Here is a 25,552-nt window from a genome sequence, read left to right on the forward strand (position 1 = left end):
AGTATCATGGCATGATGGATATCAACAAGTTTTCTCAACCCCATACAGGACATAGACACGACAACAGCTACAAGCAGCATGGCTGGTCAAAAAATAAAACTAATATGTTAATGCAAATGGAAATCAGCTATGTGCACAACATGTTTTTGTTACTTCATAGAGAGGGATTTTAACTTTGATCGGCTGACAAAGGAGCAAACAGAAAGTGACAACCAGCAAGAACAAATCTTAGTGCTCCTGCTAGTAACATCTGAACATTTGGAAATAACTCAGCATTTCCCCATGCCTGGGGAATGAATATTCAGTAATAATGAATGCCACTCTGGTGCATGCAGTGCTATTACTTGGGGAAAATGTTAGCAAATCAAAATATGGAGGCTTTGCACCTCAGGGAGCTTTATGTATACATGGCATTTAGGTTGAAGAATACTAATTTAAATATCATGCCATGTTCCTGAAAAACCAAGGCTGCATGTCTGAAATGCTTTTCCCGTAAACCATGGCACATAAACACGTGTTTCTTTCCATTTGCAATACACTGGACTCAGCAACACACTCACTGTCAGATGGCCAGATATTGCAGCTTTATGCAAGAACATATCAGCTCTTTTTGATCTGGAATACCTGAGCTTTTGTCTTCACTCACCTGACTTCCCTCGTTTGTATTCCTTCTCCACAGTGGAGGGAATTTTGTTCACTGTTGATTTTGCATGGAGACCATGGTCCTACTTCCCAGGAATACTGATTGCACTCACTGTAGCATGGGACTGCCTCGTGCACCTGACAGGAGAAAGAACCAAACTCTTCAGCTGAACTGTCCAGGTTAGCATGGCTGCAGAAATGCCTCAGCCAAACCCACAAAAAAGCACGTTGAAAAGTATCCTGGCTTACACTCCTAATGCTAAGGCTGTTGTAATGGCTTTAAGTTCATTTATTCATTATTGACTTGCCAAGGGATTTTTAAGTATATAATGAACAGCAGTATGCATGCAGCACCTTCGGAAGCAGGATAAATAACAGCTATTTCCTGCAGCCAGAAGAGGAACTCCATTACAATTTCATTTGCTCTGCCTGCTCTCAGTATAATCTGTCATGTCATTCACCAAGATCATAGGTACCACATCCTTTTGTGTTTCAGCAGGTACAAACTTAAAATCAGCACTCATTTACCTTTGCTTCTAATGCATTCTTATAAGCCATTTACTATAAAAGAATGAAATTTCATGCCTCCTACAAATTTCATTTTTATACATAAAAATGGTAAACACTTTTTTTGCCTGCAACTGACTTATCTCTAACATATCTCCTAATCAAACGTGACTGTGTTCACCTGAACTATGGTATCTACGTAGGGAGAAAAATACAGCCAAAAGCTTGATAAAAGGTGCCAGATATTCAGGTTGTTAAAAGCAGCACACTGAGATATAGCACTTTGGTAGATTTTTAGGTTTAAATAAATGAATGCATCAACAGTTCTATTACAGTGATGAATAAAAGTTATTTATTTTGAATCTGGTTTGTCTGCAGAAGCTGATTTGAAGATACAGTATTCCCTGTTGCTTTGCATGAAGCATAATGTGCTGCCCTGGAAAAATACAACACACCTAAAATTCCTTCTTCCACATACCAAAACCTCCTCAGCCTTGCTGCTGTGAAGCCATTTCATTCTCACCCTTAGAATAACTATAAATCAATAGCTTTCCTCCCATCTACCCCCCAAAAAGATTCAGCCACATGTTTAATAATTTACAGCTTCATGATAAAATAGCAGATTATGACTAGACATGTTGTGACCACAAGAATAAAGAAATCCTCTTTGTAACATTTTGGAGGTGGTAAGACAAGAAAATTGAGATACCAGTCTGAAAACAAAACTGGTGTCCCATCAGAAAATCACCTTCATTTCAAATGGAAGGAAGACAACTTGAAAACTCCTTCGAAACAGAAAATGTCAGAAACTAATTTTAACTGTGGGTCTGTCTATACATTGTGCATAGGTTTAGCAGAGAAGGAAGAATAACAGATGATGAAAAGTGGAAAATACATAAAGGTGAAAACACAGGAAAGAGGGAAATCAAAGTCTGAACTGGTGAGAGCAAGGACAACATGAACCAGTAAGAGCATCACATTTCACACAGAGGAGGGGAAAAGGAAGGGAAGGAAGGGACAAAGGCAGCCATACCATTAGCACCACTTTCCCCGCATATAATTAGGCACAAATTACAAACCTGGACTAGCAGAAGGTGTCCCTGCCCATGATGAGGGAGCTGCAAACGAGGTGATCTTTAAGGTCCATTTGAGCGGAAGCCGCTCTCTGGTTCTCTGTGTGCACCAAGGCACTGGCACTTGGCCTAACTGCAGCGTGTGCAGGTGTCTGTGCATCGTACAAAGTGCGCCCAGAGCTAAGCTTCCCACACTGGGCAAGCAGCACCACAAGCACTGCTAATTAGCTGAGCAGCCAGGCTTGTTATCAATAACTGGTGTACATGGCAGCACAGAAGAGCAGCACTCACCAAGCCTGGGCTCAGCACCAGCCAGCGGGGAGCCCATGGATGCTGGGACACAGCTGAAGCCACCATCCCGCCCCACCAGCCTGTCACCTCCACTGACTCCTGCCGCCACATCCCTGCACGTGCCAGGGACAACAGCAATCCCTCTTCAGGCACTGCAAAGCCTTTGTGTTGCCCACAGACATCCATCCAGGAGATGGATCTAGAGTCAGGGAGTATTTATTCGTTTCCCTGCTCCACAGGGGGAAGGAAAAACTACAGCCTGCCTATGTTGCCTGACAAAACACCCTGTCATCCGCAGGAGACGATTAGTGAGGGAAACAGGTGCTTGAGGCATGACCAGTTTTTTCCTCATCACAGAGGGAATGAGCAAAGAGCCAGCTTGGACAAAACTGGCTGCCAGGGGCCAGCCCAGTGAGAAGGTGCCTCACAGGGCAGTGTCAAGGATGGTAAAACTTAATAAGTAAGTTCTATTAAGAGCTGGGTGGCCTGTTCCTGCTGTTTAGACTTCTGGAGAGGAGGCTGAGGTTGGGAGCAGGCAGGAGGTTCTGCCTCCCTCCCAGCCTCCACAGGCACAGTGGGCAGTCAGGGCAGCCCCTCACAAACAGCAGCTTTGGGGATTTAAGATTATTTTCCTTGCTCTGTTAAATAACCCTTCCTCAGGGTTAGGGTACACCACTGTGAACCTGCAGGTTCTCAGCACTCACCCTGCTGCCTGAAGCCAGGGTGAGGCCAAAAGCTTGGGAATCCCATCTCGTTGTCTCAGCGACCTCTGATTGCTCCACCTTAACATCTGTTAAACCTCAGACCTCTCCTAACCAGCAAAGCCCACCTGTGGATAGCAGCAAAGGCTTAACATCAGGCATTTACCATAAATGTGTTTCAGTGGCCAAAACCTCCTGTGGCATGTACGCGCTGTAGTAACTGTGTAGGAAAACCAGACGAAGTTGAGCAGGCACGGGATGCCACATGAACTGAAATCAATCTGAGGAATCCTGTGAGCCAAAACAGAAACCCCATAGGCACTGACACAAATACACATTATGTGAAGTGATACTTCAAATGTGCTCTTTGAAGAGCAGGGAGGATCACAATAACAAAGCCATTAATAGAGCACTTCTAGCTGCTGTCTGATTGTGTCAAACCAGTTCGATTGCGTGTGAAGTGCCACCAACTCTCTTCCTCCTCCAACAGACAGACAGACAGACAGACATCCCACTGTGCTGGAGGAGGGAGGACACACAGCACTGGCTGCATGTCCCTGTGGTACCTCAGCTCCCCAGTGATCTGCTGCTGACCTTGCACTAGTTCCTCTTTGGTCAGCATCCCCAGCTTACACTCGCCAACCAAAAAACCTGAATTATAACTATCACAAATAACCTGTTTTCCTAAGTTATTGTGCTGACACCACAGCACATCGTTGCTGTGAACAAGCTCTCCCCTCTGCCCTGTGTCAGTGCTGTGCAATGCCATCTCTGGCAGCACCTCTGGGACACTGGGGAGATGTAAATAACCTCCTGCGTCACCAGGAGGGACGGATTTCTTCAGAACAAGTTACAACAGGCACCCGTGGATGCCATTAAGCTTTTAAGTGGGAGTCTCAAGGTGATGCAAGATTTCCACGGGTGGAACTCTGCAGGAATGAGTTCAGGAAGCTGTGAATACAATTTGTAACTCCATCTTTGCATTTAAAAACCACAGTGATGTGGCATGTAGTCCTTTCCTCCACAGGAGAATGTTTTCCTCCCATTTTCTCTCCTGGCTTGCCATAATTTGTTTTCAATCACCTCTAGTTCCTCCTTTTTTTTTTTTTTTAATTTGGAAAAAACCTACAGCAAACCTCAGAGCCTTTCATTTCTGTTTTTGCTAGGAGCTGTGCTACTTAAGAAGGTCAAACAGACATGCTCTTGATTTTTCATTTTCAAAGGGTTTTGACTAAGCATTGCTGTTCTGTGGGTCCCACAAAACAGAGGACCCTAGGTTCTCTTCTCACCTCCTGGGTCCATGGGAACACCTCTGCCCCGACCCTGAACAGAGGCTGGGATGGGATGTGGTGTCCTCACTGCCTCACTAACCCGGCAACCCAAGCACCCAGCCCTGGAGGGGGTTGGGATGTGCTCCCGTGGATCCCTGGCTGTTACAGAGTGCATCCAACCTTCAAATTACACATGGTCTAGGGCTCCTGGCCCCCATCAAGCTTGCCATCCACTACCTCTGCTGCAGATACAGAAGTCCCTTGTAAAGCTGTGACACTTCTCTTCCCAAGCACAAAGACAACAGCTCCTTTGAAAATAATCTGCTCGATGCTCACCCATCCCCAAGTTCATGCAAACCTGCTACAACAGTGCATTTACAAAACCCCTTCACACTGAGCCCCTGTAGGGTTGTAGTGCCACAACCCATGTCCTGATGGACAAAAATGAAATTAATTCCATGCAATAGGCACAGGAACACGTTCTGCATGGAGGGAGAAAGATGCTGGAAGCTGCAGACACTTGACCTGCGAGGAGCTGCAGAGATCAGCACCCAGGGCAACCAGCCTGCCTTCATCCCTTACTGCCTCAAGAAATAAACACAGTCTTCTGGCATTTTAGCAAATTAACTGCTTTCCTCAATTTTTATTCATATTTACCTGCTGGATTTTGGGCTCAATGAACCAAGGGCTGAAATGATGCCTGCCTGAAGCCAAGGGGAGTTTTGCTGCTGCCTTTCACAGGATCACTCTTTGTAGTCAGAATTAACCTGGAACACTGCTTTAACACCTGAATCCCAAAATCAAGTTGATGGGCACAGTTCTCAATAAATTAAAGAAGGACAAAAGCTACCTTTTAAGAGACAGACTGATAAAGCTTACCCTAATAAAAGAACCCAGTTCCCACTCACTCAAATGCAAATCCTGAGCCCCTGCTAAAGCATTATTAATGTGGACAGTTACTTCAACAAAATATACAAATATTAATCTATTTATTTTCTCTTTTAATAGCTGATACTTGCATTTTGATGAAAAATCCAAATATCTATCCACAAGAGCTTTGGTGTGATTTATATTGTTCTTTAACTTTTTAAACGTAGGCTTGCAAAGGACTTACAGAAATAAATGCATTTGTTCATCTGATGCTATTCATTAAAAGAAATTCATACCCATACTTCAGGTAGCCTGTCTGATGAGCACCTGCAGAATAAACTAGAACGAGGTTCAACACTTCTGAAAATCATAGTGACTTCATATTTCAGTGAACATCAAGATTTATTGTCCCTCAAGGTAAATATTGACTCTGGTTTTCCCTCAGTCGATATTTTAGCTTTCATGACAGTAAATCTTGGTGTTCACTCCAACTAAGTCAATATCTGCTTATTATATTAGAACAACCAAACTGATCACTGTAGCAGTTGCCTGAGACCCTGAGGACTACCTCTGTGCTATTCATTTCTAATACAAATGGGCTAAATTCATAGCTAACATTAGTTCATTTCACATGGCTGCCCTTACACGAAGGTACATTAGACCTAATACCTTGAAACAGTCAAAACCAAAGAAATAACAACCCATTTTCAAACTATGGAGACCACCATGAGTAACAGTAAAGGCAGAGAAGATACAATAGAGCAAAGAGAGCTGATTTGCTCTGGTTTGCAAAGACACTTGCTGGTAAGGGTTAAAACCACTCCTACTGACACTGAACAGCAATCTGCCCACTTCTAACACTTTTTGCCTAACCACTTGCAAGTTCTCTGCATATCCAGGCTGCAAGAGGAGGCAGCAGTGGGATGTTCTCCTCCTGTTTGAGCTTATGGCCACCAGCTGGTGACATGTGGGCCACAGCCAGCACTTCTCTTGCAACCAGCCTGACAAAAATGGTTCCAAATTCCAGTATGGTGGAAATACATCTGAAAAAATGGCCATTCATTGTAATAATCTACAAATTTGACTTCTACGTTGACTCCATCTTGTTCATCCAAATCTTTTCTTTGGTTGAAAGATGTCCATATATTAACTGAATAACTTTTATAATGTTCCAATACTGCTTCCACATTCTGTTCAATAGTAACCAGATAATTTCTAACAATGGCTTTCTTTTATTTAGTTCTTCAAAACTGAATTAAAAATTGAGTACTTGCTTTGTTAATTACTTAACTGCATGTTTGATTTGGCAGATCTAAGCATGCACTTAAAAGCTTTATGGAATTAACTGTATATCTGAAGGACCAGTACTTGCACACTAACAAACACTACATCACAGAAATTATCTTATTAAAATTTCAACATTAAATTGTTCTCTTTAAAATAAAATTGACTTTATTTCATGCTAATTTACATATTGATCAGGATTGCCAGAAATATGCTAACCACTCACCAGTATTAAACCTGGCTGAACAGTTAATTTTCAAGCAAATTAGATTTTGCAAAGCAGCAGCTTCACTGATGAATATTTGTCTTTAGGTATTTGGACGCTGCAGCAAATAGCCACCAAAACTTAAAAAAAAATTGCTCTAAATGACTTAGAGCAGAAAAGTTTGAACAGATCTGTGGTAAGATTTCTAAACTATCAGAACTCCTGAATTTTGTATGCCTCTAGCAGAGCCCTGCACAATTACTTGTGAAACAAATTCAGCAGTTTTAGTTTTTATTTACACCCAAATCAAAGGAGTTTGTGTTTCTTACCTTCTTTGTGGTGCAGAGAAAAGAAAATCAATTAGAGCTTTGCTAAGGCTCTGAAAAGCCTTCACTGGTGTTGAACCAAAAAAACCCTGAAACGGTCTAAAACTTTTTATCCAGCAAAAGGATGGGATCTGTTTTATTCTAAGTTCAGAGCCAGGGCAGCAATTACAACATCTCAGACACAGAGTTGCACCAGTTCCCAGGATCTGCCCCCGTGGGCAGAACGGAAGCCCCTGCACAAACAGACCCCTCATCCTTGCTCCACTACTTCCAAAACTGCTGAACAATTATTTTCTCTGAAAAGAGTAAAAACACTTATCAAGCCTCTGAAGTTTCCCCTGCTCTTGATTATCTATTTATAGCCCAATCCTCAAAACTGCTCAACTTTAATCCTAATTTACACAAGACAACTGAGGATGAAAAGTTGAGTGAGTGATTTATTAGAGGGTGGCAAGGAAGCCCTGGGGGAGTGGGGGCCTAAGTCTTGAAATGCCCAGTTTCTTGCACTAACTGGATGATATCTCAACTTAAAATCAGATCCTGGAAAGTTCAGATAGAGACATTTCAGGATGTAGCCATCAAAAAAAGCAGCACTGTAAAATTCTGGCCGCAAAATGAGGAAAAGAGGAGAAATTAGGAAAGCAGCAGGGTATTCTTGCTATAAAGACATCTGGATGCTCCATTTTCTCTCACCATGGCCTTTAGATGCTTTTACTTCATGCATTTTTTTTGCTGGACTTTACAAAATGCTCCTAGTAAATCCCTTATTTTTTTCTAATGGATAATTAAATATTATAAGTCAGACGCTGATTTATTCCGAATTCTTAAGTGCAATGAGTGGAAAATGCCTTGTTTAGAAAGTTAATTGAGGCGAGCTCTGTTGAACCTCAGTCATTACATCTCACTCTGACAGAACCACCAGGTTGCTCAACAAGGTTTATTAATTCATATTTACAAGTGGTAAGTGGTTTTGTTTTCTGTGAGATTGGTGCAGGCACTAGAAACACCACGTGGTAACAGGGTAAAGCATGAGTGCACTTTCTCAGAGATTAAAATACCAAGCTGACATCATTCAACATGAGTAAATCAGAAAAAAATATGCAGCTCCTGGCCCCAAACCTGTCTGTCTGGTTTTACTCATGGTTTTACTGTCAGTACAACCTCTGAGGAGCAGGACATAGAACAAAGTATAACCTTGCACATATTGAGTATTTATTTCTACCTGAAATACTCAGGCAAGACAATTTAGTCTCAGAGTTATAAAAAAAATATGAGGTGTTAAAGTGGGAATGGGGGCTTATGAGAATACAATCACAAAGGGCCAGTTCCTGTGCCTCTGTTTTTTATTTTACAATTTAATTATGTTTCATTCCTACCAAGAAAATATTAAATCCAGATAAGATACTAACAAATGCCATCTTACTATGTTGTCAAATACCAGGGTTTAAGACAAGGCAGAAACTCATTAGTGAGAGTTTCAGTGCATTTTTGCAGACTTCAGAAGTTGTAGGTGCTGCTGCCTCCCTGTCACAAAGCTAGACAAGCATAGAAAATTTAAGTAGATAGAAATAAATCAATATCCCTCGTTTCTGAAACAGCACATTTTGCTACAGCTGAAGTTCCAGGGGTAACAAACAAATGTGGCACCTCTCTGGATGAATCTCTAATGTTATAATAATGTTGTATCCAGTTTTAAATAGAGGAAGAGAAAAAAAAAGCTGATTGATGAAGAAAACATCGAAGTCTTTTTTACTAGATGAGAACAACAAGATGAAGACAGATTGCAACACCAACCTGAGCCTTTGGAGATGTCCATGTTAGCAGGGCATGACAAGCAGAAAGGAAAGAAAATTATATATGCATTAGTTTGGCTGCTGCATGATAATATTGCAAAAAAAAAAAAGGAAAAAAAGGCAGAAAATCTGCTTAAAATAAAATTGCCACAATGTAATGTTGCATTCAATGCTTTGATTACCCCATCTTTAAAAAAAAAAATTACCTCAAGCAGAAATCAAGCATTTCTTTGTGGGTGAATGAAAAGCTCTACTACGCTGAAGAACAAAGCAGAGCTCATTCAGCTCCATCCAGCAATCCTCAGGAGCTCATCACTGTGTCTCACAATCAATGTTTAGGATCATAAAAAAAAAAAAATTTGAAAATCTATGAACCTGAAATCTGGTGAGACACCCCACAACTATGGACTATCAGTCAGAGCAGACCAGAAAGGCTTTCAGGTATTTAAGTATTAATTGGGTGGTTCTGTCATTAGTGACAGCCATGCCCCTCTCATCTCCTCTGGCTGAAACAGCCAAGGAAGCCCCCACAGAGGAGTGGCAGGAGCCACCCCAGCCTGGGGACACGGGGCTCTGGAGCCTGTCACCGCCACCACCGCGGCTCCCTGCCCAGCCAGCCGGCGCTCCCAGAGCAAATCACTGCTCCTGCAGGTCAGAAACCTGCCCTGGCGGGATGTGAGCAAGTAATTACTCGATCCAGAAGCCAAGTCATCTGTCACATGAAATGGAATAAACGCCGTCACTAAACACAAACAGTCCCACAGAAGCACTTTCTTTGTAGGCATCTGGACAATAGGCAATTTAAAGGAAAGACCATCAGAGCTTCCTGCTAAGTTAAAAATGATGCCTTGGAGACAAACCTCAGCCCTAGTCTTTCTTTTAGGAGATTTTAAATCATTTCAAGATCTAAGAGCTTCAAATTGATATTCTATCAATTTATTTTCATGTCTTAAGCAAGAATGAATTAATGCAACAAGAGTGGTCACATCTGTCCTTACTGTAGTATGATCTTGAACTGACAATTTTTCCACACGAGATTTAAAACCAGTTAACTGACAAGAATTGATTGATAGCACTATAGACAAGAGATAGAAGAGACTGGGGAGTGTCAGGCAGTTGAATGTTATGTTTTTTGAAATGCTCTTCTATGAGGCTACACCAAAGGCTGGAAGCAGGAGCAAGCTGCTCCTGAGGCTTCCCGCAGTCACAGCAAGAAACAGTCCAGTTTATGTTCCTGCAAAAGCAGGAATAGAAATGCAAACCAGCCCATAACCTGATTGTTTGGTCAGGATGAGACTGTGGCTCTCCCCCAGCCCACTCAGCAGCAGGTCTCCTTCCTCCTCAGCAGCATCCAGGCAGAAACGGATGCTCGCAGGGAGAGCGGGACAGGCGCTGACGGATGAATGATAGATCTCATTGCTTCAGAGCTCAGAGACATCACCCACAGCCTGATTAGGAACTGGAGCTGGAAAAATCTTCCGAGAAGAACAAGATAATGCAGAAGGCAGGGGATGTGGCAGCCTGTTGCACGGCCTGTTTGTGGGAGCTGTCTTACTGCCAGACGTTAGTGCCGCGTTTAGACGCGGCAATAACTCGAGTGATTTTCTCCTTGTAATTACAGATGAGGCTAAGGCAGATCTCCAGCAGTGCTGCACAGAGCCCAGCCTCGGGACCAGGCACACAATTCCACAGATGTGAAGGCAGCCAAAGCCACACCACTGCACACTTAAAAATCCTGCAATTGTTAAAATCGGACAGTTTTTATTGCTGTTTCTTGCAGGTGGATCCAGACAGAAAAGATTTAGGTACAGAAGAGCTGAGTTTGCTTCCCCAAATGCATATGTTCAAGGAAAGTGATGTGCTACAGAGAAAAACCATGCTTCTACCTGAAAAAAAACATCCATATTTAATAAACTAAAGGCTCCCTTGAGCCAGAAGTTAAATTTTATCCATACTTCAAACATCAGAGTGCACATACACTGTCCCCAAGCCAAAAGATAAGAGGGAATTGCTTGCGAGCCACTACCTTGTGGGGTGGCTGACATCTTCTCTGTTTCCATTCCTTCCTTTCTTCTCTGTTTCCATTCCTTTCTTTCAGGGCAGGGAATATGTATTTTCAGATTCCTACATTTCTATCACTGACCTGTAGTTTGAGGTTAAATGCTTTACATGGACCTGCACAAACCCCCACAAATCAATGCAAAGACTTCTACTGAATTCCATTGGGACGTGCTGTAGCAAGTAAGAAACATCTGAACATTAATAGGTGCTTCACTAAAATTTAGGGGAAAAAAAGTATTGACCGTAGTGAATTTTTGCTGCAGTATGTATTTATTTAAAATGGACATCAATACTGCCTATATATTGCTGATTAATGAGAAGCTATATAAAAAGTAAATAGATGGGTTTTTGAATAAATCTGACAAGGAACACACCCCTGGAGGTGTGCAGGGGGGGTTGGACTAGATAATATTTAAAGTCCCTTACAACCCAAACCATTCCATGATTCAGTGAGGGAACCAGAGAATAATTCTACATGCTCATGTGCCCATGCTCTGCAAACAGCAGCATCTAGCACACAGCTATATTTTCTTGGTTTTAAGGAGTTTCTGAGTGTCTGACTGCAGGAACCCTACCAGAACACTGAACTCCTGATTTGTTCATGTACCAGGGGGTACTGTACTCTATAATAAGCACCACCAGAGCACCAAGTCCTGCTCTGTACCACCACTGAGGATGGGGATGTCAGGGCACAAGTGATTCAGCAGCTCTCACACCTCCACCATTCCCTGGAGCACCAACTTCACGCATCCATGATTCTAGAAATAATGGAGTGAAAAAGGCTGTTTCCCAAAACAGCAACTAAAAGGAGAAAATAGAAAGCAAATGCATATGGAGACTACACAACCCAGCTGTGCTTTGCAGTGTGTTGTACTCATGAACCACTCTACCTGAAACCTTTTAGAGAATTAAATAATGCAACACAGCAAAAAGCACATGATGTAAATTAGAGGATACAGTAATTTGAAGATCATGCAAATGGTCTAAGGAAAGTATTCACTCAGCCCATTGCAGATGAAAAAGTAAGGAAAATTAACAAGGCAGAGACAAGAAACTGACGTTGAATAGCGGTTCTGAAAGGAACTAAAGAGTCAAAGAAAATAAGGGGAAACATCATTACCTATCACAGAAGTCACACAGAGAAAGCCCAACACTAAAAAAAAAGTCAATTTACAATAGAAGGAATGGCAGAAAATGGAAGATCAGCAGGGTGAAGACAAAGAAAGTTAAGATAAACTTTTTATGATAGGCACCAACTCAGAAAGTTTAGCCAACAAGGAGGGCAAACTTGAAGAGACACTTGAAATAACTTCTGTGTCAATGGGGTTATTTAGGAATGACAGGGATGAGGTGCCCAGAATCTTCAGAAGATGCAATGCAAGAGAGCTGGAGGAAGAAATGAGGAAAAGAGTGAATTGCACAGCAGTCATAAAAACCTTTATTCTTCAGAAAATATTTTTCTACAGACATTATCTATAAGCAGCAGAAAATAACAAGGAGATGAGTAGCAGGCAGCATGGGTTTGTCAAGAACAAACTGTGAGAAATCATTCTAATGTTCTTCAGCAACAGGATAAGAGATGCTGTGGATAGGGATGAAATGGCAGGTATTATGTTGACCTTAGTAAGCCTTTCACAAACCTTCAGGCTAAGGAAATATGTTTTGGATTAATCTAATACTCTGCAGTACAATGCTGGAAAATCACATTCAGAATAGCAAAGTGTAAAACTGGCAAGAAACCACACACGTGGCTCCACAGAGCTTTATGTTCTGCATCCATATTCCTTCTTTTCATTAATGTAGGGCTGATGCACTGAAAATGATTCTTACTGACTGTGGATGCTGCCAAGGTGAGAGGGACAGCGAGGCAACTGGAGGACAGAAATTCAAGAATTCAAGATGTACTTTATGAATTGGTGACATGGAATGAAAATACAGGTTGAAAGAGAAGTACAGAACTGCAGTGACCAGAGACTGACCAGACAACAGCGAGAACACAGGATAAGAAACAAACAGCCCCTCAGTGGCACCACCGTCCTGGATCCAGAAATTGCAGAAAGCCATAAAGAGAGTGTGATTCAATAGTATAGTAAAATGATGAGACAGATGCAGAGTTTGTAAAACACTGAGGTACCACTTCAGCTGTGGCACAGATTCAGCTCAGGAAGCACAGCCAGGCTTAGGTATCCAACTTGATGAGAAATCTGAAGGATCTGAACCAACTGGGGAACAACTGATGGCAGTAACACTATAAAGACCAGAATCGAATTGCCAAGGTGAGCGGTGGCATTTCCTCTGTTGCTTTACAGGCAAACACTTAAAACACCAATATAATTAGTTACCATCTATATGATGACAGGTCTGTCAACAAAGCATGGTATCACTGTCAGATAAAATAGCAATGCTTAGCCATAAAAAGAAATAACTCTGCTGTATCACACCAGATGCAGAGTAGCAAAAAGACACCTGAGAGAGCTTTAAAGAGATCTTCCAGCAGCTTCAAACCATCTATCTGCAGCATCACTGAGTTCTATGCCAGCTTATTCACTGCTGCCTTGAATAAATCACAGATTGCCAGACTCTGCTTTGGAAACCTGGGGCTGCCTTATACCTCATAGAGGAGTAGGGGTGGAATTGCCATTACATTAAATATTAACAACATGGTTGTTGTAACGCTGCTTACAGTCCTAGCTCCTCATCGTAAAAGCATTGATAATGACAGAGCAGTTAAAGGAAACCCAGGAAAATAATTCAAAGCCTGGAACACTTGCCTAAAAGTAGGAAAATGAAGGAACCTACTTTGGTTCAGATTAGAGGTGGGAAAAAGGAGATTCAATTATATTTGAGAATATACAGAGAGAATTTCTCTTAGTAGAACTCTTTTTAAGCTAGATGTATGTTCCCAAGGCTGAGAGCTGCAGTTAGACAAATTCAACCTAAAATTATAAACAGAAGGAACTTTTTAAGTATGAAAGAAATTAACTACAGGATCAGTTTATCCAGGGTTATTCCTCCTCCAGCCAAAGAGTGTGCCTTTCCACAAACCTCCCCAGCTAGGCAGGGATTTGACTGCAGACAAGGAACTGATCTTGTACAAGGGGTCAAAGCAGATCATCACCATCATCATTAACATGTACCTCTGGTCTTATGATCTCTGAATGAGGAACTCCACAGAAGACCTCTAAATCATCCAGTGAGCACCACATTTATTAAGCCACACTACATACTTTAAATACAAATTGAACATTGAAGTTGAGGGGATTCTTGCATGGATTTCACATACATTTGGAGAGGCTCTCAAAAAACCATAGTTCTACATTATAGAACAGAGGCACACTGGAGTTCAGCCAGTTCATGTATCATCCCATAAATGTGGATCCTCCAAAGATGACAATATTTTATTTACTGCATCAGCTCTAGCTACTAAATTTTAAGCAAGACAGGAGCTGGAATTCAGAAAGGAGAATACAGTTCTTAGCTAGGTCATAATGGCACCAATGCCATCAAGATAGAGCAGGAAAACAAAAAAAGTATTTATTTAAATAAAGCAAACACTCCCTTGCCTGCATCTATTCATCAATGAATTCTGTCATTTCTCAGCCATAACTCTGGGGTAGGTAAAATGGATGGAATACTTGGAAATGCAAATTGGTGTCTCCTGTCTCTGGATAAAGGCTTCCAGATCTTTGTTTTGCTTCTGAGACAGCTGCTCCTGCTGGCTTTTATTACTAAGACCCCTTACTTAGCAGTGCACCTCTGACCTTCCTGCAGGTCAGTGTGCAGTACCTGGCACACGGACAAATATATGCATGTATGCACGGATATCACTGGGAATAAACAGGAGCTGATTGACAGGAACGTGAAAAGAAAGAGAGAGAACAACTGGCAAAGAAGGGCAAATATTCACTGCACAGAAGTGCATTTCAGGGTAAGCAAAAGAAATGGGAGAAATACGGTAACAAGGAATACTGGCAGTGACAATGTGAAGGATAAAGGCAAAGAAAAGACAAAGGAAAACACTAAAGGAAGAGTCTCGCTTGTTTTATAAAGGCTTGAGAAAATATAACACAAGCAAAACACATCTGAGGCAGGGCAGAGGCGCACGGAGAAGCAATGACAAAGTTATTTGCAACAGGGAATACATGGAACTCTGCTGGGCTAGACTTGGTTCATCTCTTTGTGGTTTGGCAAGTCCTGTAACAGCTTCTGATCGTGTGAGACACATGCAATAGACAGGAAAGTTGGAAAAGCAGCAACACTTAAAAGGCTAATGCCTGTATATCTACTTGGCAGCTTGATAGTGACCTAAGTGCCATCATTTGCTCCATTGGCAACACTTGCATGGTTGTTTTCAGCTGATTTCACAAAGCCAGCTTTGTAAATCTTTGCTTTCAGCAAGCAGTGCAGGTGTAAGAATCAAGCTCCATTCAGTTAGTACCAAAGCCTCTCCCACAGTGCAGCTGCACACCAGTGTGTGTGTCCAGACACACAAATTTCAGAGAATCAAAGAATACGAGGTTGGATGGGACCTCAGGGATCATCTGGTCCAACTCTTCATGGCAAAAGCACAGTCTAGACAAGGTAGCCCAGCACCCTGCCCAGCATCATAAAAGTGTCCAACACTGGGGAAACCACCACCTCCCTGGGGAGATTATTCCAATGCACTATTCTCACTGTGAAAAAATGTCCTTGTGTCTAGATGGAAGGAGTAACCTTTTTTCCTACCTTTTTTCCTACCTGTTGCCTTTTTCACACGACTCCTTGCAAAAAGGAAGCCTCCACCTTCTTTGTAGCCACCCTTTAAATAATGGGAGCCACATTTCACTGTCTTTTCATTTAGACTTAGACACAAACAGTCCACAGCACGGAAAGTAACTGCTCACTCAAAGAGCCATTTAAACATACTTGAGCATGGCAGTAAATTCCTCTCAGTGTTTATTATAGGGACATCAGACAGTTTCCAAATGACATTTTTAATTGTCAAATGTTGGCAAGTCTAGCCTATGAAGGACCAGCATAGAGCACATTGCTTCAGATGGGTATAGAGAAATATAGCTTGCTAAAGACCACTGAAAAATCCACTGCATTTGGAATAAATAATAGTTTAGGTTGGACTTTTAGTTGTTTTGAGGTTTTTTTTCAGACTATGTAATAGAAAAATTGAGCTGCCTTCTGTTACCTTATATCATACCAACAAAAACTACCAGAGAAGGAAAAGCAACAAACAAATTCCTTCTTTTGCACCATGGAAATGAAAAAAAAAAGTAATCAACTGTTATTTGTGCTCATGCATGTTTGGACATGGAAATATTTTTCTTAATAAAAACAATAGACATTGCAATTTTAAGGAAAACAGAAACCTGAGCAGCATTTTCCCCTTCTAAACACAGCGGAAGATACTTCTCAAGGACAGTGCCTGACTTTCTAACTCAGGCAACTGCTGGACACCAACAAAAACCACATTTCTCACTGTGATGGTCAGCAAAACAGGATATTCAAAATAAACAACCAAAACCACAAAATGTATGCCTCTCTGTTCCTGCCTGGCTTCCTCAAGCTCTGGACAGAGGTCTCTGGAGCAGGATGTGCTCCTGTTAAACACAAGGGGTGTGAGCAGGTAGCTGTGGTGCACTGCCAGCCAGAGGGCTCTTTGTAAATATCTCTGACGTGAGATTCCCCACACAAAAAGGAAAAAGGATTTATTTTCCTCACTCATCCAGACAAAACAGTTATGGCTGCACCTGAGCACTGCAGAGTGAAACCAAAGCAGCTAAAGGAAAAAGCCTAATGGCACATTGGGCAGGAGCTGCATGGTTCACACAAGCAGAAGACATCAGAGATATCCCTACAGCTGGCACTTGGGATTTCCACCTAAAATCAGGAACACATAAATCCCATCTGTCCAGTGGGGAATGCCATCAAAGCCACCCAGCAGTGTTGCAGACTCCTACAGCTGCAATCCAGAGGTGCTGGCACATGCAGGAGAGCATGAGGGACCACAGCATTCACCTGAGAGAAAGGCACCTCAACACTCCTCCCTGCCTACTGGAAAACTCACTTGGATGCTTTCCACAGATTATAGTCTTGATGCTTTTTGCATTCCTGGAATCAACAAAGCACATCACCTGCAGGGAGGGCTGGGGCAGAGAAAAAGCTGATAACAGACACTAGTGTAATGGCTATGCTTTTAGGACCTCCTGGGGATGACTTGAGATGCCACAGTGGGTAAAATACACCTTTCCTTGGGGAACAATTATGGGAGGCTTAAAGAAAATTAGGTGAAGTACTGAAGGAAGCCCCTGATGGTATATACAAGGGCAGCCCTAAAATAGAGAACAGACCAGGATACAGTGAGGCAAGATGACCTTTGCTCAGCACAGAAATATGTGCAGACTCCTTCAGAGCGCATCTACTTATAGCAAATGACAAATTCATCCATTTTAATGGAAAGAACGCATTCCCAACTTTCGTTGGGGCTTACCCCTCTCAGACTGACTGCTTCCAGAAGCCTATCTTGTTTTATCCCAAAGCAATGTGATACTAAGCATTCAGACTTTTTTCTGCTCTATTGTCTCTTTTGGATTGTTTTCTTAGTTTTCATTGCAGCACAAGCACACCAGAAGTGCAGACACAGCACCAGCAGACAGGGGATGCAAGCACATCTCCAGTGAGGCCATGTTCTCCATCAGGCTGGCATGGCAGCAGAGGCAAGTGCTGCTCTGACACAGCAGAAATAACAGGACCATGAACGTGGTTATTCATCTTCTCCATAGCTCACTCCATCAGCAGAATTACACACAGCAGTAATGCACGCCCAGGCCTCTGGCAGGATCTAATGAACTTGAGAAATTCTTACAGGAAGAGTTAGTGTGGTTCTGTGTCAACACCTCTTTCCCTCTGAAAAGAGCACTGTGGCACTGGTTGATTAGTTAGGAAGACTTTTCCTTAGAGTCAGCCTCTATCTCCACTCTTCATTCCAGCCCATTACCATTATACCCCTGGGCACCACGTTGTGTAACCAGTGTCCTTCTTTGATATTTATGTGTTTGGGAGCTGCTAGGAACCCCCACAGACACTGCTCAGCGCCAGATGCCTTTTCACACCAGTATTTGGCTCTTCTCCCTCCCCCAGCTGTGATGGATGACACAGCTGTGTTACCTGCAGCCCAAACTCCCATTCAGAAGCAGCCTGGGCAGCACAGGGGGGCTGGATGGCCCCAGCCCACACAAGCCCTAGAAATCTCTAGCTTAAGCACACACAGGCTGAATCCAGACTTTGATGGAAAAGTGGAACATACCATTCAAACATCACACTGCTTGCTCTCCCTTGGCTTCTTGGCCCATTTACTGTGCTCTTCCCAGGCATTAAAAGGGAAGAAAAGCTCTCTATCCATGTTTATTACGCAATTCAGTTTTATATCAGCATATTTAACTTGTTTACACTGAACTCTGCTGCCTTAGCAAAGAACCATTGAGAGGAGTCTTAGGGGATTACGTTCAGTATTTTCTCTTAATTAGGCCGTGCTGGCTCCTAAGATGCTCTGTGCTGCTTTTATCTGCATCCTCCCACAAACTGGAACTCAGTATTGCATACATGCTCTTTTACTCTTCTCTGAGATAAACCTGAGGAGGTTAGACTGCTCAACTTCTCTCAGGTTCTTGCTGATTATTACCCTGACCTCACTGCCCTCATGTACATGTCCCTTATCTCCCTCCAACACTTCCTGCCTTTGAATGCTTCTGATTACATGATAGAGCCTGAAAAATGGCCAGGGGCTCCCTCTGTGATTTGCTCTTTCTGAAAATGCTCTCATTTGCTCACTCTTGCCTTCATCTGTTCCTTTTTCAATAGACCATTTGGGACAATAATCTGAAAGCATTTATTGCAATTAGGCTGGTTTTCCAGAATAATTTGGTCTGCCAACTATTGAGATTCATCACAGCGCTGGATTTCAGAAACCCGGGGCAAGGCAATGTCCAAGATTTCCTAGAAGTCATGAGAAATCCAAGGACTAACCTCTACTGCCTGACCTAGCTCTCCTCAGGCTGCAGCACATTTCTCTGCAGAGATTGTGGCTATTTAATATGAGCATCAAGAACAGTGTGAGGCTATAAGTCACCTCAGAATCTTTAATCATACTTTCAGACCAGGCACTGGGAATCTAAGTGTCAATGGGACTTCACCCTGCAGACACCTTTAAGCCCAAAACACCATCATCCTGCCTGGGCTCCCACATCAGGCAGGTCAGCTGGCTGATGGGTATTTTATTCATGTTAAATCTTTATTTAAAGCATTCAGCCTAATATATGTAGGGCATGGAAGTTCCTGCAGGAGAAGTAGGTCGGTGAGCTGGCCCTCAGTTCAGTGGGAGGTTATTTCTGAGAGCACACATCATAATGCAAGGCAGGGAAATTATGGCTGTTTCAGGATAGCAGAAGCCACTGGCAGAGACTGCCAAGATCAGCTGGGGGAGAGCCCAGCCTCTGGCACAATGCAGTGGAGCTGTCAGGTACTGATTCATAACAGCAGGCAAGGATTGGGAGAGCTCAGTTTCCAATTCAGCCCGGGAATTCTGGGCATCAAGGGTTTTCCTGAATTATTTATCTAGTTCAACAGATGATCTTTGGTCTTTAGATTATCTTATTCCACTCAGCCACCTCTCTAATGTATTTTTTTTCATCTTCTGCCCAACTTTCCCTATGAAAATTAATTTTCTCTCTGCTTCCTTTGCTCAGCCATGTGCTGAATCCCAGATGACTATCCTTTCTTAGAAGAACATATAATAGGCGACCATTTTCCCAATGGCAACATCCAATAAATGCACAGCTTAGAATCACAAGTATTAGAGATAAAACATTCTTGAATAATGTCAATATAACTTTCCAACTAGTTCAACAGCAGTATTAGTTCCCGTATGACTATGTCTTATTTTCAAACAGTTATTTATATGGTTTTCATCAAGTTACCTGGCATTTTTTTTTCAACTGTGCATAGCTCTGTTCTCCTTAATATTCAGCATAAAACATCTCTGAAATCAGAGCTGAAAAACCTCCTGGCTAATTTAATGTTTCATGCACCAGTACAATTTCTAGAAACTACAAAGATTACCAAGGTCGAAAGAATCATTTCAACTTACACCTCAATGTCCATTCAGAGTAAGTTTTGAGATACCCTTTGGGGACAAGATGTTCAAGTCCCAGTTTCAATAAGTGTGGCTTTGAAATTGGGTGAGCGCTCAGGATTACCTGAGCTCCTGCTTTAACAGTTTAAGTGACCATCACCATGCCACTGGATTCTGTTCATTATTCTGCTCCTTGTTGTGGTTTATACCCCCTTTCCCATTCTGCCTGTGAACAGGGGCACACACAACGCCAGCAACACATCCCCAGGACAACACAGCTCACTGCTGAAGGCTGGTGGATCCATAAACCCTCTATAGATACTCACACACAGCACATCATCAATACACTCCAAGAATTCCAACTTCAGAGGTTGAAGGGAGCAGTTCTAAAACTGGCACAAGGGCTAAAACCCACTTTTATCTCGATTTTCACCACAGGAACTGAAGGAGCCAGTAATTACCAACTCATGAGAGGCATCATTTGTTTTGTAAGTGCCACCTTCTCATCCTGAGTGGGCTCCTGCCTGTGCAGCTGTCCAGGAGACAGCCGCTGGACGCGCCGCTAATTGGTCGGGCGCCAGAACGGAATGCGCTCCGTCAGTGTTTCCTTTACAGATCCATCAGCATGTCAGCCAGGAGTTAGCCCTCAGAGAGGAAAAGGAATGGGAAAGGCCTTTATGAGCTTGACAGGATTTCAGAGTAAAAGTTAAGGGAAGAGATGATGGTTTGGGGGAGACACACCAGAGGACAAGTGACTGCTGCAGGCCCTGGACAATTATATTGGGGTCAGCCACCAGCGGGGCGCCTGTCTGAGGTGCAGCGCCGCACTAATGGAAGGCACTCACTTTCCAGACATCACTATGACATATTTGAACACAGAAGAAATTGGTCGAGGTGTATTTGGATGTTTCTTTGAGGATTTTTCTATTTCCTGCTGACTTTCTGTGAAAAATCAATTCAGACATATTAAACACTTAATACATTTGCAAAGTTTTGTAAGTTGCCAATAAATGACGGCCTTGTTTGGATGTGCAAATTTTTCTGCCAGGTGTATCTCCCTGCCAAAATACCAGAGGTTCAGTAATACAAGAAAAAGAATACAAGAAAAAAGAATACTAGAAAAAGCAGCAGCTCTTATTAAAATTAGGATATGTGGTCAGTAAAGGCAGCACTGTGCTTCTTAAACAAATTACAATTAAACAGCTCAAAAAAATGGTTTTGGCCACAGCCATGGACAAACCCTTTTAAGTAGTAATCTACACTTGAGGACACATCTTTAACAAGCAATAAACTTACATAAAAGGGTTCATGCATTTATGCAAGAAACTGAAGGACAGAGATCAAAACACCTCTGCACGAGAAGGAGCATGCCATCAAATTTATTTCCAAAATCAGTTGCATGCTAAGCTACAATCTCATTTACCTGAAAATAATGGAAGAGGAAAGGAAAAACCACCCAAAATTATTATTAAAATGACAGAACATTTATCAGGTGTTTAGGCTCTCCACCTACCCTTTATCCTTCTAGATGTCTGACACTTGTTTTCATTTTAAAAGTGCATTAATAAGATAATGAATCACAACAATAAAACAGGTGGCATTAAAACCCTCAATTTAAGCTGCTAGTTAAGGCATGTTATAGGCACTCACCTCCTTCCATTGACTATGTAAGGATGGCAGTCTCCCTGCTTTAAAGATTGATGGGAATACCTCTACAGTGTCCTTTTCCCCCCCAGTTTTTCTTTAACCTCCAACTTATCCTACTCTAGAAGTTAAACCATTCCCATTTCTCCTTTCCCTGTCATACTTAGTGCTCCAGGCCCTACTTTAGCCAGTCCTACACATTCCTGCTGTCAGTGATGAGTTCAGTGAGGTTATTGCTTCTATCAGAGCTGGAAGGTGTATAGAGAAACTCACATGAGAGACAAAATACTCAGCTACCTCCTTTTTCTCCACCTCATCCTTACCTCAGCTACACACAAGACAAAGTCTGAAGCTGCTAAACTGCCCCATTGTAGGCAATTACTCACTTGTATAAACAATACTGCTGCCTGTCCTTTCCAACCCTTCCTTGGTGTATTCCTACAGGAATAAGCCCTTTGCCAGCGATAAACTGGTTGCATTAACTACATATGACATTCCTGGATTCATCCTGAAAAAGTGGGAAATGCCACACCAAGTAACCGATGAGGGTCATCAATTGTTCATATCTAGCTTTAAGGCAAATGAAGGAAGAAAGGGAGCAGAAAGAGGAACCAAAAGCTGAGGGACACATGGAGTGGGGGAACGGACCATGTACTTGTGGTACTTCAACACATGGACAAGACCAGCCAAGCCATCAGTAAAAACAACACTGCAATAAAGAACTATTAACGCTTTTTCAGGAAGAATGGCAAGATCACAGCAGCCCTTGCCAAATGACAAACAGGCTAAGAGAGGACATGGGGAGGAGGACATCCTGGAAAGAACTCAACCAAACCAGCAGGGATATCACCTTAAAATGGCACATAGAAGAAGGTAAGGTCAGGCTTTAAGGAACTAGAGAGAGAAGTTTGTTCCATGCTTTGAAGCAGTGAGGGACATCGCCCAAGGTGCACAGGGACAAGGGGACCAAATGGGTGGCTGAGGCTGCCGTGGGAGGCAGCACAACCCCACAGTGCATCCAGAGACACATCCAGAGACACTCCCTGGAGGGAGACAGAGGCAAGGACCAGCTCAGTGGGCTGATGCAGAGCTTATGGGGCTGCATAGGAGCACTGTCACTCCTGTGAGACGCAGTCATACATAAAATATTCCCTCAGACAAACTGGCAGCCCCAGCAGGGCTCCCAGGCTCCAAATGCTGAGATGCTGCCCTGTGCCTTGTGGGGATCCTGCTCGGGCAATGAGGGATTCTTCTTTTCAAGGGAAGGTTTGAGTTCACACTCCTTCCACTCTTAACGTGATTTACAAAGCCACAGTAGGAAACCCAAAGCAACAGAATTACAAGCTGGGTGAGACAAAAAAGAACTGCTGCATGCAAGACAGCACCTCTGAGGCAGGAGAAGGGAAATGTATGCAAATATTTCTTGCTTCTTCCAAGGATCAGGCAGATTGGCAGAGTTGGAGCCTGTTCTCATTCTTATTGGGTTTTTTTTTGCAATTCTATTAGAAAATCACTCCTGACTTCCAGTGGTGTGAGATATTGCAGAATCAGATCTAAACCACGTTAATGTCACGAGAATAATGATTACAAATCTTGGAGGCACTTTGTATGCTATACAGGTACATCTCAGATTACAGCCACCCTGAATGTGAATTGTTTTCTGATTGCGATGCTTTTACTTGTGCTTTCTGGTATATTTTCTACTATATTTTTACTGCAATATTTCAGTAACTCCTTTTAACAAATTATCCTTTTCTTTTTTTAATTTATGGAAGACTTCTTTTTTAATTAAAGTTCTTAAAACTTGCTGCCAAGGACTTTGAAATTCAAGGATTTGATTTAAGCTACCAGAAAAAGGCATTCACGATCACATTGGGATCCTGGTTTCTTCTTTTCAACACCAAAGCACAGTTATATCTCTGTAATAGTTATGCTGAGTATTAAAGGGAGCGATTATTATGGGACATTTTAACTGTCTGAACATTAAAAACCTAAAAGCACTAATCATAATTCTTTTGCCATATTAAAACATCATGAGTAAAGCAGGAGCTGCACTAAAGCAATAGGCATTAATCAGTATTTAAAATAAGCCTGTTGCCAAATTATCTCTAAGGCTTAATTTCCTTGAGCAGTATCATCCCACAGAGAGAAGCCTGGAGTATAAACTGTCATATTACTCTTCTTCACGAGACTATGCCACCACTGGCCATTGCTCACCTGTATTAGCTGGTCCCCATGACACTGCCAGAACCTTACAGAAGTGCAAATGTCACATTAAATACCCACCTGCCCTCTGAAGCAGCCCACAGCTGCTCAGTAATGGAGGCAAAATAGAATGAGTTCTTTTGTCCTAACTCTGCAGGCTGAAAATCTGAATTTGGCGGCAGCAGCAGAGCTGGATTCAAGGGAAGGCACAGAGGGCTGACAAAGCCCTGGGTGGCAAGGCTGAGACGAGGGGAGCAATTGTATTTTAGAGGCGGCTGATTTGGGGCAGCTGAAGGAAGGGAGCATCCATTCTTCAGGCACCAGGGAATGCCAGTTCTGGATCCTTGCAGGGGCTCTCCTGCCTGACCTTCATGCAACATCAGCTTCATCCCCCATGCCCAGGCAGCTGGTCCCTGCTCCCACAGGCACAGGGAAAGCCCCAGAGACTGGGGAACAACACCTCACCTATGTCTGCAGCTTGCCCGTCAGTCTCACATTCCCACTCTTCTCCACACTCTATATTAATGAATAAACTGTTGAGAAAACACTTAATAAAATATAATTTATCTAACCATTCAAATAAAAAAAGCTTCTCTGAGACTTAGGGCAGTGTTTTAAGGCAGAGCATATGGCCATGACACAGGTCTGTGCCAGGCTGGGCCAAACTTCCTGAAGTTATGAGCTAAGTGCCAGTAGCAAAATTTCCCACCTGCTGGTGATGATGAACTTCTTCCCTCCTTGCTCCTCCTAGCTGGAAACACTCCCTGTGGAGGTACTTCCATCTGCAAAGGCAAAAGCCATGCATCCCTGCCTGCTGGAGAACACTCCAGAGTGGCAGTACCATCAGCAGGCACAAAGTGCCATCCAAAACTGCCCTCCCAGGTTGAGCAGACAGGTAAGAGCAGGTGCCCTACTCACCACCCAGATGTAGTGCTCCTGCCAGAGCACCTCTCTGGTGATTTGTGTTTGTGAGGTGTTAAAAGCCTCAGGTTCAAACACAGAACAAAAAAAGCTGGTCTCTAATGCAAAGATGTTACATCCCCTTTTATATATACCGCACCAAGGAATAACTATACCGAGAGCAGGAGTTAGCTGTCTCTTTGCTATGCCTTTCATAAGTTTGCTCCTTCCACTTATCCTCATTTTTATTGGGCACAGGGGAGCCATCCCTCAACTTGCCTGCTCTTCTCTCCCTCCCTTGTCCACAGCTAATTTTATCTCCCCCATGGCTTCAACTTTCATTTTCAACCAGCACTTAGGCTGTCACAGCTGAAGCGTTCCTCTCCAGTCAACACATTATTTTAGCTCATCTCTCCCTCACTTCAGTTGTCCCCACTTCGCTCCATCAACGACACCACTGAGGAGCACTCACGGCTGAACTTCTGTTATACCTTTCTCTATGGCACCCTCCTGGAATACTTAACTGGAATTAATATGAAACATCATTTCTTTCCCCAGCTCTCAGTACTTTCTCGAGATCCACTCCTGCTGCAAGCCTCACCTCTCCCTCCCAAAACCACTCAGACACATCTTGGTTGCACAACTCTTGGTAATATTT

At 42.8% G+C, this 25,552-nt stretch overlaps 1 protein-coding gene across 5 annotated transcripts in view; it reads right to left on the reverse strand.

Moving 5' to 3' along the window:
- Positions 1 to 25,552, reverse strand: part of THSD7B (thrombospondin type 1 domain containing 7B) — a 378,906-nt gene that overhangs the window by 32,422 nt on the left and 320,932 nt on the right. For 4 of the 5 annotated variants that reach the window (XM_068195171.1, XM_068195169.1, XM_068195170.1 and 1 more), the window contains exon 17: positions 647 to 780. The exons of the other annotated variant lie outside the window; for it this stretch is intronic. In XM_068195171.1, coding sequence (XP_068051272.1) covers positions 647 to 780 — 134 coding nt within the window. The remainder of the gene's footprint in view (positions 1 to 646; positions 781 to 25,552) is intronic. 5 annotated transcript variants of the gene reach the window in all.

Source organism: Anomalospiza imberbis, chromosome 7 (assembly GCF_031753505.1).
Source record: "Anomalospiza imberbis isolate Cuckoo-Finch-1a 21T00152 chromosome 7, ASM3175350v1, whole genome shotgun sequence".
Taxonomy (NCBI): domain Eukaryota; kingdom Metazoa; phylum Chordata; class Aves; order Passeriformes; family Viduidae; genus Anomalospiza; species Anomalospiza imberbis.